Source organism: Bombina bombina, chromosome 1, assembly GCF_027579735.1.
Source record: "Bombina bombina isolate aBomBom1 chromosome 1, aBomBom1.pri, whole genome shotgun sequence".
Taxonomy (NCBI): Eukaryota; Metazoa; Chordata; class Amphibia; order Anura; family Bombinatoridae; genus Bombina; species Bombina bombina.
The window spans coordinates 891,492,955-891,505,837 of record NC_069499.1 but is presented as its reverse complement, the minus strand read 5'-3'; the positions used below and the strand labels follow the sequence as shown (position 1 = coordinate 891,505,837).

The following is a 12,883-nucleotide window of genomic DNA, read 5'->3' as shown; positions in this document are numbered from 1 at the left end:
ACTGTAGCTCCCCAGTGCCGGAAGCACTCATGCAGGCCCAGACCATGACACTCCACCATGCTTGACTGTAGGCAAGACACACTTGTCTTTGTACTCCTCAACTGGTTGCCGCCACACACGCTTGACACCATCTGAACCAAATAAGTTTATCTTGGTCTCATCGGACCACAGGACATGGTTCCAGTAATCCATGTCCTTAATCTGCTTGTCTTCAGCAAACTGTTTGCGGGCTTTCTTGTGCATCATCTTTAGAAGAGGCTTCCTTCTGGGACGACAGCCATGCAGACCAATTTGATGCAGTGTGCGGCGTATGGTCTGAGCACTGACAGGCTGACCCTCCACCCTTTCAACCTCTTCAGCAATGCTGGCAGCACTCATACATCTATTTCCCAAAGACAACCTCTGGGAACCGCTGAGCACGTGTACTCAACTTCTTTGGTCGACCATGGCGAGGTCTGTTCTGAGTGGAACCTGTCCTGGGAAACCGCTGTATGGTCTTGCCCACCGTGCTGCAGGTCAGTTTCAGGGTATTGGCAATCTTCTTATAGCCTAGGCCATCTTTATGTAGAGTAACAATTCTTTTTTTCAGATTCTCAGAGAGTTCATTGCCATGAGGTGCCATGTTGAACTTCCAGTGACCAGTATGAGAGTGTGAGAGTGATAACACCAAATTTAACACACCTGCTCCCCATTCTCACCTGAGACCTTGTAACACATTTAGACAGGTATATTTATGTATAACTAAGTTAAAGCCCTCTGTAGCTTTTTTTTTAACACCTGAGACCTCATATCTTTAAACCCTTATAATTTTCTTATGCAATTTTTTTTTAATATATAATTTTTATCAGTGTTATTATGAGTGTAACTGTTCTGTTAAATGTATTTTTAATGTTTTTTGTGCCACTTTTTTGTCTCGTGTAACAGTTAACCAGAGCTCTGTAGTTGCGCTAACCGGATACACTTTAAATTCAATTGCGCCTATTTTAAAGCATTTACTTTCAACTCATAATACGCACGCTATTTCTGTTGTACATAAAGAGCCACAAAATACCCCTTATCACTTGTGCGCTACAGTTAGCGATACACTCGTAATCTAACCAAATATATGTAAAACAAAGCACTTTATACAAACATAATGACCATGTCTAGCCCTGTCAGCTGCAGACTCAAGCTCGGTTTAGAGCCTCCAAAAGAGACAAGTGGAGGGTGGAGTTTGGCTATTGAAAAGCAATTGTAGTAGACAAGATTTATTTCAAAATGTTTAGACCTGGCAGATATGCTATTCTAAAGCAAAGACAACAGAAATAACTTGTACTTTACAAGGTGTTCACTGTCCAGTTAGCAAAGGTTCTACATATTTCAACTGGCAAGTTATTAGTTGGTATTTAATTGTTCACTAAAAGATATATGTATGTGCACTTCACCTCATATTTACTTACCCATCAATTAGAGGGAACTGCTCCATGAGGCTAATTGCTTTTTGCATTAAGTCACCATCATTGTAAGACAACACAAATGGGGCTAGAACACAGAGAAAAATCCATGTAAAGGGCCAACAGAATACTAGCAGAGACCCAAGGAATCTCATGCATGCCATGTCCAAGACTCTGCAGGTGGATCAAAAGATTGGTGGTCTTCAGCCTTGAAATGGGATAAAGCAGAACATATTAAGTACAAAGTCAGTAACAGTCACTATTAAAGGTGGCATTAAAGGAACACTGTACACTTTTTCTTTGCATAAATGTATTGTAGATGATCCATTTATATAACCCATGTGGGGTGTTTTTGTAACAATCTTTAGTTTTACTTATTTTTCAATAACATTGTGCTGATTTTCAGACTCTTAACCAAGCCCCAAAGTATCAACTGTAGACCCAGGTCTACAGACTCCTGCTTGCTCCTGTTTGTGTAATGGATCTTCTCCTATGCAGGGGAGGGGGAGTGTCTGTTTTTCCTGCTTTCTCAGCCCCTTTTACTGGGTGTCCCTGTCTAACCTCATCAACAGTGCATAACTTGGAGCTTCTAAGTAAGTTTTTAAAAGGATTTATACTGGATTTTTAGATCAGTATCTGTGCCTATTCTTCTTTATTTTAGTTTCTATTACAAGCAGTTATATGTAAATTGTTGTATAATGTACCTTTAAATACTAAATACATATCATGCACCTTCCTATAATTGCAGAAGCTTACATTTTGGAGCCTAGATTTAAAGGGATATGAAACACACATTTTTTGTGATTTTAAAAAAAGGTTTCAATTTACTTCTATTATCAAGTTTACATTGTTTTCATGGTATTCTTTGTTTAAGAGATATCTATATAGGTAGCGTACACATTACTGGAGCACCACATCAAGGGTTGCCACCTTTTGTCCAGCCAATTCCTGGACAAATGGGAGTGGTGGGGGCGTGGTTTGGGGCATGGTTTGTGGGTGTGGCTTCATACAACCTCAATAAAATATCATATTTTAAAATTGTCGGTCTGCCCTAAATAATTTAGGTTTATAGTAATTTAATTTAATACACACAGGTAGGTATCAGCATAATTTTCCGCACAGTGCTCAGCACAAATTTGCACCTTTCCCCCTACTCCCCTACTGTCTAGTAACTAGTTAGTAATGGAGACAGTCACATTATATATTATTATTGAGACCTGAGAGCAATCATTGTTAGTCACCCTCAGGCTTCACCAATCATGCAGCACAGGAATGGAAAATTATGGAACGAAGTTGCAGGTCTGGAATCCCTGGATGCACTGCAGCAGCTATAGGCAGCAAGCAGCAACACCAACTTCTCAGTAAGGCCTTAGGCAAAGTTTAAATATGAGGCCCCTCTTATGATTGACCCATTAAACATATACCTCCATTGTATACCTAGTTGTGCACAACATTTCTCAGAAAGAATACAGTGGAGAGAGAAAAAAAGGGGAAACAGGTGGAAGGGAGACAAAGGAAAAGAGGGAAATAGAGAGTAATGGGAAAGAGAGGAGAGAAAGAAAAAAATAGAGTGTGTAGAGAGAGAGGAGGGGAAGAGAAAAGTGGAAAAGGGAGAGAGATAGTGGCAAAAGAGTAGGAAAGAAGAAAGGAGGGAAACAAAGCTGAGTGAGAGAAAAGAACAAAAAGATATACAGTATATATATATATATATACACACACACATATACATAGACAGATAGAAAGATGATAGAAAGATAGATTAGATATAGACAGATAAAACAGATATAACAGAGAGATAAATAGAACAGACAGAAAGAACAGATAGATAGGGGATATATAGAACATGAGGTAAACTGGAGATCAAATATACAGAACAGATAGATTAGATAAAGACAGATAGATAAATTAGGTAGACAGACATAGAGGTTGACAGGCAGGCAGGCAGACAGATAGAAAGATGACAGAACAGATACAAAGAAAGACAGATTAGATAGATATAGATAGACCACTGGTTTTCAAACTTGTCCTCAGGCCTCCCCAACAGTCCAGGTTTCAGGATTACTTTGGATGTGAGCAGATAAAATAACCATGGTTACTAATCAGCTGATTTTATTACAAGGACAGAGACTCCTATTTTGCAATAACTTTTCATTTACTGAATAGACAGCAATTAAAAGCATTGAAAATTTTGAATAAATAATACAGAAAAATTCAACCAATGATATCACAGTAACAGGTTATGCAACCAGATAACAGCCAATAATATAACATCCAAAGGTATAAGAGGTAACAGTCCAAACAGCTAATCCTCTTTTCACTTTGCTGAACAGACGTTAAGTATTATTTAAATTTCATTCTTAAATAAATAATGCGTTTTTATTGTTGTATTTGATTATTGCCTTTATTTTATTTTTAATCCATCTTTTCTTTTGTCTACTGTTGTTTTCAACACTTTTCCCCAATTTCGTTTTTTCACATTGTTTGCTTATTAGTTTATTACTAATTTGTTGTTGCCAGTTTGTTTTGAAATATTGTTTTGTAATTTGTTTATAACATCAGTTTACCATTGTTTCGTTCGTTTCCGTTTACCTACGGTATTTCCCTGCTCCTCTGGTGTCCTCTATCCTTCTGTGTCAGGGTTTCTTCATTGTCGGCCCTTATCTCCGCCCCCTGTTAGTCATTTTTCTTTTCCCGCCCTCAGACCCGCTTCAGTCCTGTCAGCCACGGTCATTACCTCACTCGTTCTCACTAGGTTTTAAGTTTGGCAACTTTTGTTGCAAATCGTTTCATTTTTCACAGTGTGTCTTAATTTCACTTGTTAAGTATTTCATAGCTTGCCAATTACTCAAATATTAGCTTTAGCTGTGTGGTTAACTTGTCAGCCTTTAGTTCACAAGGTCCTAGGTTTGATTCCCCATATTTTAAAGAAAAATATTTATTTTAAATTTTATATTTTAATTTGTATATGGATTAAAATTTTATTACAAATTTAAACACACATATTTACTAAGCTGAATTAATATTTTATCTTATTCTAAATATGTCTAATGAAAACATATCTGAAGTTTCTAATAAATCTTTGCAAGACATTATGTCTTCTATGACTTGTCTTCAGCAACAGATGCAGTCTGTCATGGCTGCAGTTAATTCCTCTGGCAATCCTCCCAAAAAAGCGACCAGTAAAAGAAAACATTTAAATTCTAATACTAATGATAACTCTACTGTCATTTCTACTGACAAATTAAATAAAAGTCTGCCTAGTTCAGACAATGAGTCTGCGCTTATAAAAAATTTAGAAAATAATTCCTCTGGGGATTCTGATATTGTTTCTTTTATAACCAGGAAACAAAAACTTAAGCGCAAAATTGATGTTGACTCTGATTCAACAACTGAGTCTAACGACTCCTGTACTTCTGACAAATTTTATGATGATAAAGATTCTGTTTATGAGGATGTTTCGGACTCATCATCCTCAGATGACGATTCCCCTAAATATAAAAGATCCAAAAAGTCTAGTAAGTCCAAAAAACCTAGATTATTAGATAATGCTGGGGAATCTTATTTAGACCCTGATAATATAGAACACCCCAGGTCCTCTAATTGGAGAGCATCAAAAAGAGTCTCCAAATGTATTGCTTACCCAGTTTGGCTCATGCCACTCCCGAAATTGACCTTAACTTATTGAAATTTATTTTAATAATTAGGAAAGGACCTGACAGGTTTTTAAAGGCCTGTCAGGATAAATTACTGGATACTCTGGGTCTAGTGACTAAATTATTGGAATTATCAGAGGATGCAATTTCTAAGAATTCTCAGGTTGACCCTGCTGTGATTAAACAATGGGTTCAGCGTTTAGTGTATTTAATTGGTGATTCCAACTCTGCCTTATCCTGTCAAAGAAGGAGAATTAGGAAGGTTGATCCCAAATTGTCAGACTTTGCCCCCAAAGAGATTGGTAGAAAGGCTAAAGGTTTTTAATTTGGAGATGCAGGACTAAAATAACTGTCCAATTATGTTTCATCCCTAAATTCACTTAATAAAATTAAAACTCAAACAAAGAAAATATTCAGTCAAAACAACAGAGTTTTTGACAGGGCCGGGAAAGGAAGGGGCCGTTTTCCTGGCCGTTCATCATTCTCCTCAAGGCCTTTCTTCCAAAACAACCAAGTACCATCAATACCATTCAACAACTTCTTTCCTACAAGAGGCAGACAATGGCCAGCAAGATCATTCAGAGGAAGACCTTCTAGAATACCATTCTCAAGTAAGTTTGAACATTTATCATTCCATTCCTTTTTCCCCTCAAAAAGTAGGAGGCAGACTTGCCCTATTTATTCACAATTGGAAGAGTATAACCCAAGACCCATGGGTACTTCAATCAGTATCAGGTCTCCATCTAAATTTCATACCAATCCCTTATCAGTCTGTTCTTCCAAATCCAATTTTCTTCTCCCTTTCAGACTATCTTCTACTAGACCAAGAGATATCAGATTTAGACAAAAAAACAAGCTATAGAATTAGCTCCATCAGAAAAAGATTCTTTCATCAGCAATATGTTTCTGGTCAAAAAGAAAGAAGGATCTTTTCGCCCTGTTATAAATCGAAGAAATCTAAATTTTCATCTAGAGTACAATCATTTCAAAATGGAGGGAATTCATCTCCTCCAAGACTGTCTCCTTTCCAAGGATTGGTTAGTCCGTTTAGATTTGAAAGATGCTTATCTTTCTATCCCCATTCATCATTCTTTCAGAAATTTTTTGAGATTTCTGTGGAAAAACAACCTTTGGCAATTTACATGCCTTCCTTTTGGGCTCTCTTCTGCACCTTGGGCATTTACAAAAATCCTTTGTCCTGTAGTTGCTTGGCTACGAATGAGAGGTGTTCGTCTCATAATCTATTTGGACGATATCCTTATCATGCATCAGGAATGTCATTGTTTGATTTCTCATCTCAAACTAACTATAAATCTCCTTCAGAACTTAGGATTTGTTATCAATTTCGACAAATCAGAGATCAATCCCTCCCAGTCTCTAAAATTTCTTGGATTTCTTATAGATTCCCAATCTGCAACTTTGAGTCTTCCTTCAGACAAAATCAACAAAATAAAGAAAGAGATATCTTACCTTCTAAAGAGACCTCTTTTTCCAATTCGGACTTTAGCCCGTATTATTGGTCTTCTTTCTTCATCTATTCAAGCAATTTTTCCAGCTCCCCTCCATTACAGGGCTCTTCAAAGATTGAAGGTTTTTTTTATCTCCGACAAGGTTTCTCTTATTTTCACAAGATCTCCTTGTCCGAAGAAGCAAGATCAGAGTTATTATGGTGGTTAGCCAATTTAGAGGCTTGGAATGGGAGAGCAATTTTTGGTTGTTCTCCCGAAATAATTTTGGAATCAGATGCCAGCAATTCGGGTTGGGGAGCCGGATTGGGTTCTTCCATCACTGGTGGAAAATGGACTTCAGAAGAAAAGAATCTTCATATAAACTGTCTAGAACTTTTAGCAGGTTATTTTGCTGTGAAGAGCTTTATTCATTCAGATCGTCCTATTTCTGTCTTACTCAAGTTGGACAATATTTCTGTTGTCAGGTACCTCAACCGTTTAGGAGGTACTACATCAAAAATATTGTCGGATCTAACCTCAGATTTTATCTATTCTTGTTTAGATCACAACATTTATATTCAAGCAGAATATATTCCAGGTCAAAACAACATCATGGCAGATTGGGGTTCTCGTCATCTTCAGGACTCCAGCGATTGGAAACTGAATTCCAAGATTTTTCAGATTCTGTTTTACCGCAGAGATCCTTTCTCAATAGATCTCTTTGCTTCCCGATTGAATCATCAGCTGACTCCATATTACAGTTGGAGGCCAGACCCCTTTGCTCTAGCGACGGATGCTTTTCTTCAGACATGGCCAGAGAAGGGAGCTTATGCATTCCCTCCTTTTTCAATGATTCCTCGGACAATATCGTTTGTCAGGAGAAATCTTATTTCAATTCTTCTCATAACTCCATGGTGGTCAGCCCAATCCTGGTTTCCAGCTCTTCTAGAGATGTCCTACCTTCCTCTTCTCCTTCTTCCTCTACAGCAAGATCTTTTGTTGGACCCGACAGGAAAACCACACAACCTTGTTGTTCAAGGATCCCTTCAACTGATTGCTTGGATGATTTCAGGGGTTCCTGGTCATTTGAAGGACTTTCGGAAGAAGCTAAATCGCTACTCAGAGATTCTTGGGCACCAGGTACCAAGAAATTATACAGATATGCATGGATCAGATGGTCTGATTGGTGCAGTAGCAAAAATTTGGATCCCTTTTCAGCTCCTGTGAATGAAGTCATTAACTATTTGACCTCTCTTTTTAAAACAGGTCTTGCATATAGGTCTATTAATATTGCTCGATCTGCAATATCAGCTGGACATTATCCTATAGCTAATATTGGACAGTTGTCTTCAGTCAAAAAGCTTCTAAAGGCCATAAGAGTCAAGAAGCCTCCTGTTCCTAAACATTATTATTTTTGGGATGTGGATTTATTAATTAATCTATTTAATAATTGGCCTCTCAATAAAGACCTTTCTCTCAAGCAATTAACTTGTAAATTAGCTTCTTTATTATGTTTACTCTCATGTAAAAGGGTATCTGATGTTAGAGTTGTAGATTATAATTCTAAGATGTTTACTCCTCAAGGTGTAGTCTTTTCTTTATCTCGAAGAACAAAATCTTTATCCTCCTCTATCTTTTATCCTTACTTTTTTGACTATCCTAAATTATGTGTGGTTAGTAGTAATAGTACGGAGGTTATGTCAAACTTTTTTGACAGGTGGACACGCCCCTTTCTCCTCCCCTAAACCCGCCCCTTTCCACTCCCACTTGTACGCCCCTTTTTGATATCAATTTGATATAAAATTCACTTTTTGATATCAATTTGATATAAAATTGATATAAAAAGGGGATTTTGATACAAATTTGATATAAAATCGATATTAAAAAAAGTGTTTTTAATACGTATTTGATATAAAATTGATATTAAATAGTTTTTTTTTATTAGGATTTGGATTAAAAGGTTATAAGAGGTTATTAAGCTTATTTTGATATGGTTGATTAGGAGCTTTATAAAAGACTATAAAGTTTATTTAATTTAAAAAAGGTATAAAGTATACTTTGATATTGTATTCTATTAAAAGGGAGATATAAAATCTTAATATATATATCCTCTATAATGTTCAATAGGTTTAATAAGGCATGTCAGGACTTGCTATGAAAAAAAAAGATATAAAATGTAATAGGATTTAAAGGAGGAGGTATAAGAGTATAAAATTCAATTGTTTTGATATTTTCTTTTATTAGGGGATTATAAAAAAATAAAAAATAAAAAGTTTGTTAACATTTCTTATAAGATTTCTGTGAATGAAATAATTTAATTCAGTATTGTACATATTATCTTTTCTGTCTTCATGCCAGCACATTGTATGAACTGAATGCACAGGCTACTTATACTGTACGCTCTGACACTTATGTTATTAAAATGCTGACATATCTAATACGTCATTTGTTAAATGACTAATATTTTTTCATCACATATCTTGTCAGCAAATATCATCATAATACTTTTTTTCTCATCATATATGTTTGTCAGCAGATATCATCATATTACTTTCAGATGTCATTGAGTTTACACATTTTTTTTTAAAAACACTGACATACATCATTTTTGTAAACATCTTATCTATCCAAAACCAAATCTCACTTATATATTGTTTAAAAAACACACATAGGACTTTATTCCCCTTATAACCCCAAAGCAAAAATAAACATTTATACATCACAAATACAAATAAGCATAATGCAAACATCTTAATAAAATGATTTCATCTATACATATTGCTGTGTTAAGTAAAACGGTGGGGGTGGGTGAGGGTGGTTGTGGGCGTGAAACTTAAAAATCGCTGTCCCTGATCTTTTGGTGTAAGTATATAAGGTATGATATTTACTCTAAACTGTCTTTTATAATAATTAATTCTAAACTTTTAAACTAAGTAATGTTATCTTAGCTGAATAAAAAAAAAACATCTCTTATAGAAATATTTTTTTTCTATCTTATTTTAAAAACCTCTCTTTTTACCACCCCTGCTTGGATGCCAATATGTGTACCAACAAACTCTTTTATACTTTTTATTGTAAAGTGTTACACTAAGTAATTAAGCTTAACTTATATTAATGAAACTAATGTTACCATCAGTTTACACAGTTTACAACAGCTTTTCACTTTTATCACCCTTATAACCACACAGCAGAAATAAACATTTATACAGCACAAATACAAATAAGCATAATACAAACATCTAAATAAAATGATTAACTCGGCCTATTATAAAGCAAATTCTCAATTATCTTTTTAAATTGACTTTATACCCACAAAACAAAAATAAACATTTATACATCACAAATACAAATAAGCATAATGCAAACATCTTAATAAAATGATTAACTCACCATATTATTTTATTTTAAACTCACATATCTGTACACAGCTGATGAAGAAATTAAAAACAAATACAAACGCTCAAATACAATATTTTATAAACATTGCATTTACTACCTCTGCCCCACATTTCTGTAACAACAAGATAATTTCATCTACACATATTGCTGTGTTAAGTAAAACGGTGGGGGTAGGGTGGTTGAGGGTGTGAAACTTAAAAAGCGCTGTCCCTGATCTTTGGATCTTTTGGTGTGGGTATATAAGTTATGATATTTACTCTAAACTGTCTTTTATAATAAGTAATTCTAAACTTTTAAACTAAGTAATGTTATCTTAGCTGAATAAAAAATAAAGAAAAAACAGAATTTATGTTTACCTGATAAATTACTTTCTCCAACGGTGTGTCCGGTCCACGGCGTCATCCTTACTTGTGGGGATATTCTCCTCCCCAACAGGAAATGGCAAAGAGCCCAGCAAAGCTGGTCACATGATCCCTCCTAGGCTCCGCCTACCCCAGTCATTCGACCGACGTTAAGGAGGAATATTAGCATAGGAGAAACCATATGGTACCGTGGTGACTGTAGTTAAAGAAAATAAATTATCAGACCTGATTAAAAAAACCAGGGCGGGCCGTGGACCGGACACACCGTTGGAGAAAGTAATTTATCAGGTAAACATAAATTCTGTTTTCTCCAACATAGGTGTGTCCGGTCCACGGCGTCATCCTTACTTGTGGGAACCAATACCAAAGCTTTAGGACACGGATGAAGGGAGGGAGCAAATCAGGTCACCTAAATGGAAGGCACCACGGCTTGCAAAACCTTTCTCCCAAAAATAGCCTCAGAAGAAGCGAAAGTATCAAACTTGTAAAATTTGGTAAAAGTGTGCAGTGAAGACCAAGTCGCTGCCCTACATATCTGATCAACAGAAGCCTCGTTCTTGAAGGCCCATGTGGAAGCCACAGCCCTAGTGGAATGAGCTGTGATTCTTTCGGGAGGCTGCCGTCCGGCAGTCTCGTAAGCCAATCTAATGATGCTTTTAATCCAAAAAGAGAGAGAGGTAGAAGTTGCTTTTTGACCTCTCCTTCTGCCAGAATAAACAACAAAAAAGGAAGATGTTTGTCTAAAATCCTTTGTAGCATCTAAATAGAATTTTAGAGCGCGAACAACATCCAAATTGTGCAACAAACGTTCCTTCTTTGAAACTGGTTTCGGACACAGAGAAGGTACGATAATCTCCTGGTTAATGTTTTTGTTAGAAACAACTTTTGGAAGAAAACCAGGTTTAGTACGTAAAACCACCTTATCTGCATGGAACACCAGATAAGGAGGAGAACACTGCAGAGCAGATAATTCTGAAACTCTTCTAGCAGAAGAGATTGCAACCAAAAACAAAACTTTCCAAGATAATAACTTAATATCAACGGAATGTAAGGGTTCAAACGGAACCCCCTGAAGAACTGAAAGAACTAAATTGAGACTCCAAGGAGGAGTCAAAGGTTTGTAAACAGGCTTAATTCTAACCAGAGCCTGAACAAAGGCTTGAACATCTGGCACAGCTGCCAGCTTTTTGTGAAGTAACACAGACAAGGCAGAAATCTGTCCCTTCAGGGAACTTGCAGATAATCCTTTTTCCAATCCTTCTTGAAGGAAGGATAGAATCTTAGGAATCTTAACCTTGTCCCAAGGGAATCCTTTAGATTCACACCAACAGATATATTTTTTCCAAATTTTGTGGTAAATCTTTCTAGTTACAGGCTTTCTGGCCTGAACAAGAGTATCGATAACAGAATCTGAGAACCCTCGCTTCGATAGGATCAAGCGTTCAATCTCCAAGCAGTCAGCTGGAGTGAAACCAGGTTCGGATGTTCGAACGGACCCTGAACAAGAAGGTCTCGTCTCAAAGGTAGCTTCCAAGGTGGAGCCGATGACATATTCACCAGATCTGCATACCAAGTCCTGCGTGGCCACGCAGGAGCTATCAAGATCACCGACGCCCTCTCCTGATTGATCCTGGCTACCAGCCTGGGGATGAGAGGGAACGGCGGGAACACATAAGCTAGTTTGAAGGTCCAAGGTGCTACTAGTGCATCCACTAGAGCCGCCTTGGGATCCCTGGATCTGGACCCGTAGCAAGGAACTTTGAAGTTCTGACGAGAGGCCATCAGATCCATGTCTGGAATGCCCCACAGCTGAGTGACTTGGGCAAAGATTTCCGGATGGAGTTCCCACTCCCCCGGATGCAATGTCTGACGACTCAGAAAATCCGCTTCCCAATTTTCCACTCCTGGGATGTGGATAGCGGACAGGTGGCAGGAGTGAGACTCCGCCCATAGAATGATTTTGGTCACTTCTTCCATCGCTAGGGAACTCCTTGTTCCCCCCTGATGGTTGATGTACGCAACAGTTGTCATGTTGTCTGATTGAAACCGTATGAACTTGGCCCTCGCTAGCTGAGGCCAAGCCTTGAGAGCATTGAATATCGCTCTCAGTTCCAGAATATTTATCGGTAGAAGAGATTCTTCCCGAGACCAAAGACCCTGAGCTTTCAGGGATCCCCAGACCGCGCCCCAGCCCATCAGACTGGCGTCGGTCGTGACAATGACCCACTCTGGTCTGCGGAATGTCATCCCTTGTGACAGGTTGTCCAGGGACAGCCACCAACGGAGTGAGTCTCTGGTCCTCTGATTTACTTGTATCTTCGGAGACAAGTCTGTATAATCCCCATTCCACTGACTGAGCATGCACAGTTGTAATGGTCTTAGATGAATGCGCGCAAAAGGAACTATGTCCATAGCCGCTACCATCAACCCGATCACTTCCATGCACTGAGCTATGGAAGGAAGAGGAACGGAATGAAGTATCCGACAAGAGTCTAGAAGCTTTGATTTTCTGGCCTCTGTCAGAAATATCCTCATTTCTAAGGAGTCTATTATTGTTCCCAAGAAGGGAACCCTTGTTGACGGAGATA

General features: G+C 37.6%; 1 protein-coding gene across 2 annotated transcripts in view; it reads right to left on the bottom strand.

Annotated features, from left to right (window-relative positions):
* Nucleotides 1-12,883, bottom strand: part of LOC128646111 (dipeptidase 2) — a 191,899-nt gene that overhangs the window by 113,437 nt on the left and 65,579 nt on the right. For both annotated transcript variants that reach the window (XM_053699562.1, XM_053699563.1), the window contains exon 2: nucleotides 1,440-1,641. In XM_053699562.1, coding sequence (XP_053555537.1) covers nucleotides 1,440-1,597 — 158 coding nt within the window. In that variant the 5' untranslated portion in view covers nucleotides 1,598-1,641. The remainder of the gene's footprint in view (nucleotides 1-1,439; nucleotides 1,642-12,883) is intronic.